Here is a 13,680-nt window from a genome sequence, read left to right as displayed (position 1 = left end):
CACCAGTTCAATTTCATACTCTCCCTGTGCTTGTTTCGTAGGTGTTCTGTGGTGCTAGTGTTAAAATGAAGCCCAGTCATCATGGTCTCAAGTACCTCTTTATTGTGGTTGCTGAAAGATGAACCATCATTCTTGATGCATTGGTTGCCTTTTTCTTTAGAAACTTACTTTGCCCAAGTGCCCCAACCATAAACTTGAAAGAAAGATGGATTTGGATTTTGGTGTTTTCCACACCATACTACTATTTCTCTGGAAGGGATTTCTTACCTAATCTAACAGGATGCTTGTTTGAAGTATCAGAAAGACCTTATTAATCCTGAATAGTACTCAAGTGAATTCAGTTTAGATGGTGCCATACTTTAAGACAGCCATTTGTGTTTTGACCACTTGTTACCTCACGGATACCGGTGGCAGGTGTGGCACCATCAATCCTTTATGTTTTTGTTCCCTTTGTTTTCTTTTAGGTGAGCATTTTGCCTCATGTATGAGTGTATAGAAGCACATGCATGCCTGTGGCTGCATCAGATTCCCTGGAAATAGTTGTACACAGCTGTGAGTGCCACATGGGTGCTGGGAACTAAACCTGAATCCTCTGCAAGAGCAGCCAGTGCTCTTAGCCACTGAGACACCGCTCCATTCCCTACCAATACTTATCCTTCCTGATTTAGATACACTTCTTAAGCAGACAATTACTTACTAAATCTTAAAAATGAACAGATTCAAGAAAAAAAAAAAACAGTAAATTTGTAAGTGTTTTCTAAGTAGTAATTTTTTTTGGCAGAGACATAAAAATACATTGATATTTTTTCTTCAGCCACTGAAAGTATAGTAAACTAAAATAGATCATGAGTCCATGAGTGAGAAACTCTTTTGAGAGGCTTTCCTTACTGTGAGTCAGTGTCATGATGTATGTATGTGTGTGTATATGTGTGTGTGTATAGTCTTGGTTTGTGGAAGGAGTTGCAACTGTGACCCTAAGTAAAGCAATATTTTAACAGTGAAAAACTACAATAGGCAGTGCACATTTTTTTTTTCTTTTTGATCTGCATGCTTTGTTTAAAATAAGGAAAATTCAGTGTTACTGCTCTTAGTTGTCAATTTGATAGCTCAACACTTGGCTCTTTTAAGACTCAATTTCCTTTAAAGGTGAGTTTCCATGCTAAGCCTTCTTGGTATGTGGAATGAAGTAGTCACAGTGTCAGTAACAGGCTAGTCATGGGTATGCCTACCTTGTATGAGTGCCTAGGCCATTGTGGAGACAGCTGGGATGAGTAGAGCACCCCTTTGCTGTTGGGACACAGTTACTGTGTGGGGATGAAACACTAGTGGCAAGAACATGCTATTGTTTAAGAGATTCCTACAGATCCTGGAAGCTCTGGTCTTCACCTAGTGCAAGAAAAAGGAGTTGAAATTTTTGTGTTTGGGTTGGTATTTTGGTGGTGTTTGAAGGCACTAACCATCCACACCATCTATTTTAAGAAACCACTGCCCATCACATGGGAGCACTTTACAGCTTTCAATACAAAGTGAATTTGCCTCTGAAAATTCAGAGTTTAGTCACATGTGAAGTAAAATGTCAGCATGTATATTGCTGCTGTATATTGCTTCACATTTTCTTCATTAAGAGGAAGTTAGTTACCTTGTAACATACTTTTTAAAAAGTGTATCATTTTTGAGTAGCTACTTCACTTTTTCTGACTGCACTGCTCTTTCAGATCTAGTCTTTGCTTTGTCCTGGGTCTTCATGTGTATGCCATAGTTTTGTATATGGAGCAGTGCAGGGCACAGATCATCTCAAAGTGATCGAGGTTCCCCCATCCAGTGCTGTTAGGTTTTCTGTAGAAATTCTCAAAGAACATTTATATCCCAAGTCTAAATAAAATAACTTTCTATTTTTCTTATTTTGCTGTGTAAGTGATAAAGCCCAGGGCCTTACGGATGCTGAGAAAGCGTTCATGCAGGGCTGGCCTCCCAGGCCTGCTCTTTTCAAAGGAGCATAGGACTGTGTGTCAGACAGACATGAGTTACTGAGGCTCCTGTCTGCACGACATGACACTGCTGTGCTCTCTCTCATGTAGGGAGGACACAGGTGGGGTCGCTATAGCACAAGTGCTTCCTTCCTGTGTGTCATCTGATTCTCAGCAAAGTGACTCTCAGGGATGTTAGAGTTTGTCTAGGTGAGCTGCTGCCTTACAGGGCCAGATATGCCCTGCCAGAGCTTGGTACCACTGCTGCAGTAGAGCTGAGGTGAGAGTTGGCTTCATAAACAATGTGAACAGATAACACATAAGACCCAACAGTAGTATTTTTTGACTATGATGTCTCAGATCAAAAAAGCAGCAGATCATGGACTTCATGTATAATTTTATTTGGTGCCATAAGTTAGTTTCATACAGATATGTTAGGAAAAGTTAGAGATCCCATTCTCACGTGGCATACTAGTTGATATTGTAATTTGACATGACTTAATGCAGAGACAGTGAACTCCATGGGTGAAGCTTGTTTTCCAGGTCCTGGTCCCCCAACTTAGCATCTTACACCCAGCCAGACTTCAGACTTGCTCTGTTAGATGACCTTTTCCTTCCCCCAAACTCCTGCCCGGAGGCAATGCTGGTCTATTTTAGGTAAAGCTGATTTCTTTTTAAATATCAGGGAGAGTTTAGTTCCTTACTCAATATACCTCAACAATTGGGGTTACTTTTTTTATCTGGACACTTGTCATTTTGATGGAATATGAAAATTAATCACATTCCTTATCAGCTTGTGTTTTCAGCTTCAATGGTTTTTTTGTGTTTTTGTTTTGTTGGGGTTTTTGTTGTTGTTGTTTTTGTTTTACATCCTTCACTTTTATATTTAAGTTCTGAGTGAGACTGAAATTTAGACTTTGGTGAAAAATTGAGCTCTATCTACAGAATCCCTGTGTACTTGAGGTTTTATAATGACAACTCTGGTCTCCTTCCTGCTAACCTAAGGTTGCATTACTAAGGTTGGCCATATCAATTGGGGTTATTTTGTAGGGATGCAAACATTAAAGAACATACAGTTTTGAGACTTGGGTTTGGGACAAACTGCAACTATAATTAACAGAATACTCTTAATTCCTCTTTGAAGCTGAGATGACTGATCTGAGTGTGGCACAAAAACCAGAAAAGCTTTTGGAGCGCTGCAAGTACTGGCCTGCTTGTAAAAATGGGGATGAATGTGCATACCATCATCCCATTTCACCTTGCAAGTGAGTAGTAACGTCAAATGGATAGTTTGCAATATTAATCTCTACATCCTACAGCCTTTTCTTTTCCTTTGTAGAGAAGTTTTATAAATAAACACAATACTTGATACTTACCATAGCCCTCCCCCTTCAGCTTTGTGTGTGTATGTGTTTTGAAAATGGTTTGCATGGTACCTATGATCCTGAAATGTCTGGGTCCCTTGGAGTCCCTATATATCATGTGTAATTATTCAGTTACTATGTATTTGTTCACAGACATAAGCTGTTTATTTAGGTTGGGAGTAAATTGAGTTATGTGAGTAATGAAAAAATATTCTAGATTTGGGTTAGTTTTCCTTACCAACTGGCTAACATAATGCAGGGAACTTTGTGAGATTGTTTTTAGGTGGTGGTGTTTTGTTGGTCCCATGATTGGACTATGTCCATGTTTTGACTATAAGTACATGTAGCATAATTACATATGTAAGGACTATATGATTAATCTTTCTACAGTATCGTGCCTTGTACATTGAGATATGCTTACAGTTTTTTAATTTATTTAAGATTTGGGGCTGGAGAGATGGCTCAGATGGCTCTGCTCTTCCAGAGAACCCAGGTTCAGTTCCCAGTACCCACTTGGCAGCTCACAGAACTGTCTGTAACTCTAATTCCAAGGGATCTGACACCCTCACACAGACATACATGCAGGCAAAACATCGATGTACATAAAACTATATTATTTAATAAATGAAATTCAGAATTAAAAAATAAGATTTGGATATTCTGTTAAAATTGAATTACTTAAAAAAACTTCTATGAAGTCTTGCCTTGAGTTTCAACATGGTAGAGTTCCTCCAGATTTGAAATACAGTTGTGTTCTATTTTGGTATTTGGCTTCATTTGAAAAAGTTCTAATTGCCTCCCCACCACAGAGGACTGAAGCCAGAGTTTCATGAATATTGCAAGTGCTCTCCACTGAACTATGTTCCTAGTCCATTATTTCTGTGTGTGCATGTCAGACAGACAGACTAGATACCACATATGTGCAGGTGCCTCCAGAGGCCAGAAAAGGGCATTGGATACCCTGGAGCTGGAGGTACAGGCTGTAGTGTTAGTGCTGGGAACTGAACTCAGGTCCTCTAGAGGATCAGGAAGTGCTTGTAACTGCTGAGCTATCTTTCCAGCCATGCATGGTGTTTGTGAAGTCCTCTATAAAAAAGCTAATAGTCATAGAGAATGTTAAATATGAGTAATAAACTGTTTTTGTTTTGTAGAGCCTTTCCCAATTGTAAATTTGCTGAAAAATGTTTGTTTGTGCATCCAAATTGTAAATATGATGCAAAGTGCACTAAACCAGATTGTCCCTTCACTCACATGAGTAGAAGAATTCCAGTACTGGCTTCAAAACCAGGTTAGTGACTGTGTGCACTGTTGTATTTGGGTGAAAAAGTAGAAAATGGTATTTTCTGGCTGTAAGTGGAACAAAACAACAAAGGATAGCTTTAGAAATGAATTTAGCATTCAAAGAACAAATCTGCTCTTCTTACAGAGCTCTGCAGTTTTATCTTGACCGACAGATATTTTTGTTCTAAATTGAGTCTCACCTCTTTACAAAAACCAGCAGACTGCTTTTAAAAATGACATTGCCACATAGATTTGACCATTCTTCATTCTGATTCTTGTCAGTAGTCTCATCACCAGCACCATCTTCTAATGGTCAGCTGTGCCGTTACTTCCCAGCTTGTAAGAAAATGGAATGTCCCTTCTACCACCCCAAAGTAAGAAACTTTACTTTCCAAACAATGGTTTTAGTGCTAATCTGTCATTCTGGTGTTTGCATTTCTCTTTTGTATACCTTTTACTTATGTGTATGTGTGGGTTTGTGCACATGTTAGCAGGTGTCCTGCTATGATCCTGTGCAGATTTTGTGTCTGAGGAGGTATATTTTTTAAGGCTTTCAATGATCTACAATGGGCAGTACCGTATCTGTTGGTTTAGTTACAGTGGACTGCTTTTGCTTATCTCAGGTATGTATATATCTGTATTATCTTGTGGAGTGTGTTGAAGTTTTGCTCCTCTCTTGTTTCTGTTCAGCACTGTAGGTTTAATACTCAGTGTACAAGACCAGACTGCACGTTTTATCACCCCACCATTACTGTACCACCAAGACATGCCTTGAAATGGATTCGACCTCAAACTAGGTGAGGATTTAAGTTAGTTTTTTTTATTCTAATGTCATTTAGAATTATGTCCTACTATGATAAGAACATAATTCTGAGGGAAATTGAATTTTTATCTCCTTGTGCTTTTAAAATTAAAGAAGGATCTTTTAGCAAAAATGATTTACTAACTGAACTGCATTTACCTAGTGATGACTTCGTTTAACCGACAGCATCTCCAGATGAGTTCTGTTTTTTAATCCAGAGCAGAGCATAATGAATAAGCCACTGAACTCCACCCTTCAGCCCCTCTAACTTCTAAGCATCAACAATACAAACAAAACACCTAAGCCAGCAGATTGTCTGCGTGTGTGTGTGTGTGTGTGTGTGTGTGTGTATTTTAACACAACTGCCCAACAGTCTCAGATCAGGGCCAAAGAGACTGCCTGGTCTATAAAGAATTTGATCTCTAGAACCCATGTAAAAATATGGGACATGGTAGCATGTATCTGGAATCCCAGAAATGGGAAGGAGGAGGAGGCAGATCCTTGGGGTTTGCTAGCCAGCCAATCCAGTCTGCCACTAGAGACACGGAATTTAAAAGACATTTGAGGTCATCCTCTGGCCTACACATGCATAGAAAAATAAAACAAGTCCCAGTCAGCTTTGTTAGACTTTAGTGATGGCAAAATACTGAAGTTTCAGAACATTTTAACATGGCCTACAAGTTAAATTGCATAACTTTTAAACTTTTATCTCCTTTACACAATTGAATTCTTTGAAGACCAAACACCTGAGCTAGAAGTTAAGTTTTGTATTTACATGCAGTGCAGTTAACTTAAAAAAACTTTTGGTTTTATTTACTCAGCGAATGATGCCCTAGTCCTACCTGGCAAGAAGATCGTGCAGTTTGAACGCTTCCATCTTCTGATGAGAGAGATTCTACAGAACTTGTCACGTCTTTGAAATTTAGAATATATTGCTTTCATAATATGAATTTTATTGCCTAACTGAAGTGTCTAATTTTTCAAGTTTGTAATCTTATTAAGTGGTTTCAACATTTTTTTGTTTGTTTGTTTTGACTATGAAAAAGACAGTTTTAACTATGAAAGAGACAGTTTAAAGAAAAGCCAAATTCTATTAAAACATTTGCGGCATGTTTGTACATTGCTGTTTAACATCATTTTTGGTGATGGTACTGCAGCCTAGGGCTATAGTTCTGTGGGAAGGCCTCATAGCTGAATCACTTTTCCAAAGATGATGCAGTGTTTTCACAGTCAGTTACAAATATTGCATCATCTTTGAGGAAATAGGAGTGGCCAAAATACCGACGGAGGCAGCTTTGATAAACTAGTTTAAATTTTCTTTTTAATGTCTAAATGAATTTGCTTTGAAAAGCATAATACAGACCCTTGGTTTAAGTGCTACTCTGGTAAAGTGGACTGAGGCCCTTGCCTTCTGTGAAAGGGAGTAGTGACATGGTCACATCGGGTAAACATGGTTGAAAAGACAAATGCAAAAACATATGGACAAATCCTTGAAATGCTTCCATTTACTATCAGCATATAATTATTTGGGGGGACTACATTATCACAAAATCATACAAAAAAATTTTACAGGTATATACAGAAAGTTTCAGAAAACAGACTTTGAACTCACAAGAGTATAAATATACATATATATTACCATATTCTGAAAAATATTGTCAGAAATAACTCCACAGAAAATATACTTAGTCACTCCTAAAGATGGTTCTTGAAATGTAGAAGTTAAGATTTAAGTGGTGTATTTTAAATGACAGAACTAGTTACAGAGCTCATATGGGTAAACATCACAATAGGGAGAAACTTGGCCACTGTATTATGGAGTTTTATGTATGTGGTTCTTGAAACTGTTAAGGCAAGAAGTGTCAAATGTTTTAAATAACAGACAACTGATTTCAAAGACTTGATGTTTTTAAAAACTAAAGTGTAAGAGGTGGTTAGTAAAGGGAATAATGAAAGCTCAAACACTTTCAGGACCAAATTTAAACTGTTAAGATACGTAAAGGATGGATAATAAAGTCAAATCTATCAGAGTCTGTGTTTAACATTGTGAAGCCAGCCTTCTACTGCTGTGGTCATTGCTTTTGCATTGAGAAAGAAAAGCATTAGCTAATTTTTCAACCACTTCGTAAGTTGGCCTTGACCATGCTACTCCTAGAGAGTAAAGATCAGAAACAGCAAAAGGACAGAGGAGACACGGTCTAAAAGCTGCTTGCTGCATAGGTTCAGGTGAAGTGGCATCTCTTCATTCTATAAATGCATTCCATTAAATTGAAGGCATCCATCCTAGCTTTTCATCTCAGCTGAAGAATTCTGTTGATAATTGTGAATTTCCAGAACTAGGCTTTTAAAATACCACTTTCTAAAAATGTGTGTAGATGTCTTCTCATAACTGTCCAGTAAAGACCAGAAGCGGGGAACAGGGACTTAGAATGGTTTATAAGAAAAGTACATGTAACAATACAATTATTTTCTGTTATTGAGTAGATAGTAACTATAAACACACTTAAAATGTGTTTTTTGTTGTTGTTGTTGTTGTTGTTGTTGTTGTTTTTAAGGTAAGGTCTCACATACTGCAGGCTAGCCTCAAATGCACTATGTAGCCAAGAATGACTTTGAATTTCTGATTCTGTGCTTGCATCTGGGGTTATAGGCATGCCCATTTATACGTAGTGCTAGGGATTAATCCAGGGCTTTACAAATTCTAGGTAAGCACTCTACCAACTGAGCTACATGCCCTAGCCCCACATTTAAATGGTTTGTTGTTTAATTCTGTGGTTATAGACAGGCTAACTCTAACCCTAAAACAATTACTGGACTACTAGTTATGAATGAAGCCATGTGAGAAGTCACCCAGAGAAAGGAATGACGTGGTTGATGTTGATGCGGAGTGTGCTGCATGCTTTAGCGTGTATTTACAGAGGAAACAAGTGGGATGACAGTAACTGGTGGTGGGCTTGGGCTATAATTCAGGTAGTTCTTTGGACATTAAAAACTATAGGGCAGATTCTATATGATTTGTCACCCTTTTCACAGCTGGTGGCGAATCCAGCAAGGTGGCCATATGATGACTACTTAAGACGTCAGCCTGACTGCTGGTCTTTAGTCATGGAACTGACCACTACCATGTTAAAGACTGACTTACCAGGTTGGCCACTTTGGGGAACAAAAATACAGTGGAAGCAAGCAGTCTTTTCTTTATGGTTTACTTGCTTAACATGGTGGACTTCTATAGAACTGAAAATTTTCTATAACTAAAAGCTGCCAAGCTGTCCAGAAGGAAAACCTTAGAACTATATACCATGCTTAAATTTGAAGCATTTTTCTTTATAGGAATTCTTTAATGTATTGACTGCCATTTTATGTAATATTCAATACATTCTAAAACTTGACCTAACTTAGATGGACCATTTGGCGTGAGCATAAGGAAGAGCTACCTTATGCTTTAAGTTTCTTACAGTCTCCTTATCAGCCTTCCACCTTTAAAACCAGGCTCCAAGCACTACTTAGACAAAAGTTCTTTGATGCAAAGTGTTCATTCTGGTTTTAATAGTCACAATTTTTTAGCCATAAAAAAAAAAAAAATCAAATAGGAGTCCAGAAGCCTGACAGGGAGGATCTATGCTACAAAGATAATTCACACAGTAAAATAAAAAATGGAAATAACCGGTAGAGCATTCTCAGTGTCTTCACATGTAGAAAAATAATGTTTACACAGCAGTCTACTGGATTTTTCATCTTGAGGAAACTAGTGAGGCTAAACAGCAAAATCCTGGGCCGTAAGTCCCAATCTTTGGCAGCATTAAAGTGGAAGGATTCTGACTTCTCAGGTGAACCTGGAGTCATTCATTTTGGAAAACAGCCTTATAGGGTAGCATACATCTAGTTAAACAATTTTTCTCAATACAAAACTATAAAATTTATGCCCAGTGTTATTAGTGTATGAATTTAATGTTTTGTTTACACAATAAACAAATGTTTATTAGATCATACCTTTAAATATGCATTATCTTTCAGTTAAGAGCTATTGCTATCACAGAACCTTAAAAAACTGTACACTTGGAAATGAATGTTCATTATATTACTTTCCTATTAATGAGGCCATAATTGTGATTCAAAATTTTATAGAGATGGCTTTGAAACACAAAGAATGACAGCTCAAAAGTGAAAATGTAGCCGGCATATGCTGAAGACTTTGGACCTGTTGCTCTGTTCAGACTGTAAGAAGAAATATCCTTAGCAGAGAGGACTAAACTAAGAAACATTTGCCAAGAAAGCTTGTGTAAGTTCCCTTAAGAAAAATGTTTGCATTTTGAAAACTGACACTTTAGGGTGATGGTTGCTTATTACTTTCCTTGTACAAGGATGAAATATTTCTTTGAAGAAATGTTAGAAATGAGAAAATTTTCCAATATTTTTTTCTTTTTCTTTTCTTTTGTTTTTGTTTTTGTTTTTTCCAGGGGCCACTTGCTCTGTAGACCAGGCTGGCCTCAAACTCACAGAGATCTGACTGCCTCTGCCTCCGGAGTGCTGGGATTAAAGGTGTGAGCCACCAACGCCTAGTCCAATTTTTTTTTTTTTTTTTTTTTTTTTAAGACTGCTGTAACCTAATCTCCTGGGCAAGTCTGTCAAAATTACACACTCCTCAGTAAGTGGAGGATGGCTTTTTGTCAAATAATTCAGCCATTCCTTGCAGTGTAATCACTGGCAGTGATTATGGATTGGTACATATAGCAAGCATTTTGAACTGTCAGTCTTCTGCTGTGTGGTTGATTCTGCACATCCCTCCCTGTCACAGTCTTCAGTTAGCACCACTGGACCATGCAGAGTTTGGTTTTGGTTTTTTGTCGTGGAACTGGTCTCTTGAGGTGAGCTTTGTTTAGTCTTCTCAGCATCATATAGGAAGTTCAGTGAGGCATATACACACATTTCCAGACAAACAAACTGCAATTAGAAAAAGTGACAAGGAGTCCATCACATTCTAGATTTTTAGATTTTTGCCAACTTATCTTTCAAATCCCATGTAATTTATATGAGATGAATGACTTTGGAGTCACTGGTTATAGTACCATCTGATGAATGCTGGCTGTGTTGGTTACTGAAGCTATATAGAGGTGTTACTGAGTCTTTACACAAGGTGGCTGTGCTCTTCCTGCACTGAGAAACTACTGACCTGCAGTCATCGCCTCCAGCACTGACAATGTGTCGATCACCACTGGTAAATCGAATATTTGTCACATGGGGGGAGTGACCCAAGAACCTCTTGTGCTTTGCCTAAAACAGAAACAAAAGCTCTCATAATTTATCACAAGAGTAGGGAGGTAGACCCCCCAGCAATTATTGTAAAGTTTTACAGGTCTGTGTGCAGTCATAGGTTCAGGACCATGGGAGCTTTTCTCTGTAAAAAGGGCAGGGGTATGGGGTAGATCTTAGTAACTGATTATAGGTCTGATTTTTTTTTAAGATTTTATTTATTTATTATGTATACAACATTCTGCTTCCATGTATATCTACACACCAGAAGAGGACACCAGATCTCATAATGGATGGTTGTAAGCCACCATGTGGTTGCTGGGAATTGAACTCAGGACCTCTGGAAGAGCAGTCAGTGCTCTTAACCTCTGAGCCATCTCTCCAGCCCTATAGGTTTGATTTTTAAAAGCTCATGAGAACTTTACAAGTTTCCAAAGACTGTAGCAAAGATTTTTGAAACAGGGTCTTACTCTCTAGACCAGGCTATCCTTAAATGCAGAAATCTATCTGCCTGTGCCTCTGGAGTACTGGGATCAAAGTGGGGCATCACCACACCTGTCCTGGAAGATTTGTTTTTGATAGCTTTTACTTCAAGTGTTAAGGAAACCTTTAGAAATAAAGTTTTAACTACAGTATTTTCAATCAGGACCATAACATTTTAAATAAGTGGGGAAAAAGATGAATCATTTAACATACAACTAAAGTAATACAAAATATTAAACTTACAAATTTTTCTGGGCATGGAAAGTCATATAACTTAACCATGCCAAAGTCATCTCCTGTCACAAGACTGATTCCTGAATGAGATACACAGGCACAGGTGACATCCGCTTTCTCAGCATGTCTGGACCAGATTCCCATAACTTCATCACCCAGAATACTAGAGGGAAAAGCAAATGCACCACAGAAAGCACAGACATTTTAACCATGTTACAAAAAAGTAACAGTTGCCTCTGCCTCCCAGGTGCTGAGTAAAGATGGGCATTACCACACCTGACCCCAAAGCTGTTTTCAGTGCTGTTGACCATTTAGGAAAATGCCAGGTTTGCTATGTAGATCAAGCTTGCCTTGAACCTGAATCAGTTCTCTGCCTCCCACATGCTAGGACAACAGGAGATGAGAAAGCATGCTTCAGCTGTTTTCCTGCTTTCTGTCAAACATGGCCTTGTTCATGCTAGAAAAGCACTCTGGTATCCAGCCACATTCCCAGCTCACATTTCCCAACTTTCCAATCAAAAGCCACAAGTGAAATTTTTACCTAGTCCAAGTAGCCCACGTGATCCTGTCAATGGCAGCGTGATCCACAAGGTGTTTTCCTGAAGGCACTTCATAGACATGCCGTTTATAGCAGCCACTAGAAACCTGTTCCCAAAATGAGAGCAAATCCATTATTAGTAGGTATCTTTGTGTCACAATGAAGATGCAGAAATTTCAACAAAACATAGAGGAAGGTAATGTGATGCAGGTGAGAATAGCAGGTGCAAAATGAGCAGATAACTAAGGTCTAATGCCCAGCAATAAATGCTAGAGGCCATCATCCACTGTATTTGGGGCTCCTGCCGAATGATGAGATTCTAGGCATTTGCCACAAAATCTTTTCTGAGATAATGGGCATGGTAATCATATACATGGCCTATACCGTGTACACATCATAAATGGTAAAGTTTAATTTCACAAAGAGTGCGATACAGAATAAATACAGAAAAAAAAAAAAAAAACAGATCAGTGAGTTCAGGTGTAATCCCTGGGGCTTTAAATGCATTTCCTAAAATGTACAAGCAAGCATCTGTATAAACTGGGTTTGGTATTGGTACTGTACCTGGAGATGTCTGCTATCTGCAGAGAAGTCCATTTGAATGACAAAGCTTGGAATGTCTTTGCAGTAGCTGATTCTGTTAAGGGTGGGACCTAATGTTAGGTCATAAAAGTCCACTGAGTTCTCACTAGAACCCACTGCCAAATACCGGGAATCTGGACTGAATCTAAATACATAAAATGTTTTAAAAAAGAAAGAAAACTGTTAAGTCTCATGCATGTAATTGTTTTAACTGTTTTTAAGGTCAGGGACTTAAATCTAGCACCTGAAAATCAGTTGGTGTTTGATATGGCTTTAAGTTACCTAAAGACATAACTAAACAAGCACACAGACTGTATTTGCCTATTAACATTTAGTAAAGGTTTTTACATTTTGCTTATAAAATTTCTGTCTTCCAATTCAAATTTTAAGATAACTTTTGCTTGGATATATATATCTTGCTCTTTTTTTTAATTTATTAAGTATACAGTCTTCTGTCTGCATGTGCCCTGCATGCCAGCAGAGGACACCAGATCTCATTCAAGGTGGTTATGAGCCACCATGTGGTTGCTGGGAATTGAACTCAGGACCTCTGGAAGAGCAGTCAGTGCTCTTTAACCTCTGAGCCATCTCTCCAACCCAGTTTTGTTGTTTTGAGACAGTTCTCTATGTAGTCCTGGCTGTTCTGGAACTTGTTCAATTGACTAGGCCTAACCTCGGATTCAGAGATCCGCTTGCCTCTGTCACCCAAGTGCTATGATTAAAGGTGTGCACCACCACAACTGGCTTCAAAGTAACTAAAAATTAACATTCCAGAATTGCTAAATTAATATACTCTAGCCAGGCAGTGGTGGTGCATACCTTTAATCCCAGCACTAGGTTGGCAGAGGTAGGCAGATCTCTGTGAGAGGACAGCCTGGTCTACAAAGCTACACAGAGAAACCCTGTTTTGAACCCCCATCCCCCCAAAAATTAGCACACTTCATAAGATGGAAAAATGATGTATTAATATCCAAATACAGCCAAATTAGCTCACATGAACTGGTAGGGTGAAATAAAAACTTCAAGCCGGGAGAATATTTGTTAAAAGACAAATCCCAAAGGTTTCTCCCCCATCAGTCATGGGAAGCAGTAGGGGATAAACTCAGTCTTGAAAAATGTCCCATGAGTCCTGTTGAGTAACAGTAGAGACATGTAGAGGTGAAGGAATGACTTGAGATT

General features: G+C 38.5%; 2 protein-coding genes across 12 annotated transcripts in view; one reads left to right on the top strand and one right to left on the bottom strand.

Moving 5' to 3' along the window:
- The window catches only part of Zc3h14 (zinc finger CCCH-type containing 14), a 47,331-nt gene extending 39,404 nt beyond the window's left edge, over positions 1-7,927 (top strand). For 5 of the 9 annotated variants that reach the window (XM_027419610.2, XM_027419605.2, XM_027419608.2 and 2 more), the window contains 5 exons: positions 3,112-3,232; positions 4,483-4,619; positions 4,895-4,986; positions 5,303-5,409; positions 6,236-7,927. In XM_027419610.2, coding sequence (XP_027275411.1) covers positions 3,112-3,232; positions 4,483-4,619; positions 4,895-4,986; positions 5,303-5,409; positions 6,236-6,242 — 464 coding nt within the window. In that variant the 3' untranslated portion in view covers positions 6,243-7,927. The remainder of the gene's footprint in view (positions 1-3,111; positions 3,233-4,482; positions 4,620-4,894; positions 4,987-5,302; positions 5,410-6,235) is intronic. The other 4 variants (XM_027419611.2, XM_027419606.2, XM_027419609.2 and 1 more) reach the window with 1 other exon arrangement.
- A 2,050-nt stretch (positions 7,928-9,977) lies between these two features.
- The window catches only part of Eml5 (EMAP like 5), a 112,910-nt gene continuing 109,207 nt past the window's right edge, over positions 9,978-13,680 (bottom strand). For 2 of the 3 annotated variants that reach the window (XM_027419615.2, XM_027419616.2), the window contains 5 exons: positions 12,484-12,646; positions 11,923-12,026; positions 11,391-11,544; positions 10,585-10,685; positions 9,978-10,355 (listed from right to left, as the gene is read on the bottom strand). In XM_027419615.2, the coding sequence (XP_027275416.1) occupies positions 10,319-10,355; positions 10,585-10,685; positions 11,391-11,544; positions 11,923-12,026; positions 12,484-12,646 (559 nt within the window). In that variant the 3' untranslated portion in view covers positions 9,978-10,318. Of the gene's footprint in view, positions 10,686-11,390; positions 11,545-11,922; positions 12,027-12,483; positions 12,647-13,680 lie in introns of all 3 variants that reach the window. The other variant, XM_027419613.2, reaches the window with a different exon arrangement.

This window comes from Cricetulus griseus, chromosome 5, assembly GCF_003668045.3.
Source record: "Cricetulus griseus strain 17A/GY chromosome 5, alternate assembly CriGri-PICRH-1.0, whole genome shotgun sequence".
Taxonomy (NCBI): domain Eukaryota; kingdom Metazoa; phylum Chordata; class Mammalia; order Rodentia; family Cricetidae; genus Cricetulus; species Cricetulus griseus.
Note: the sequence above shows the minus strand (reverse complement) of the source record. Positions and strands in the feature narration are given on the sequence as shown.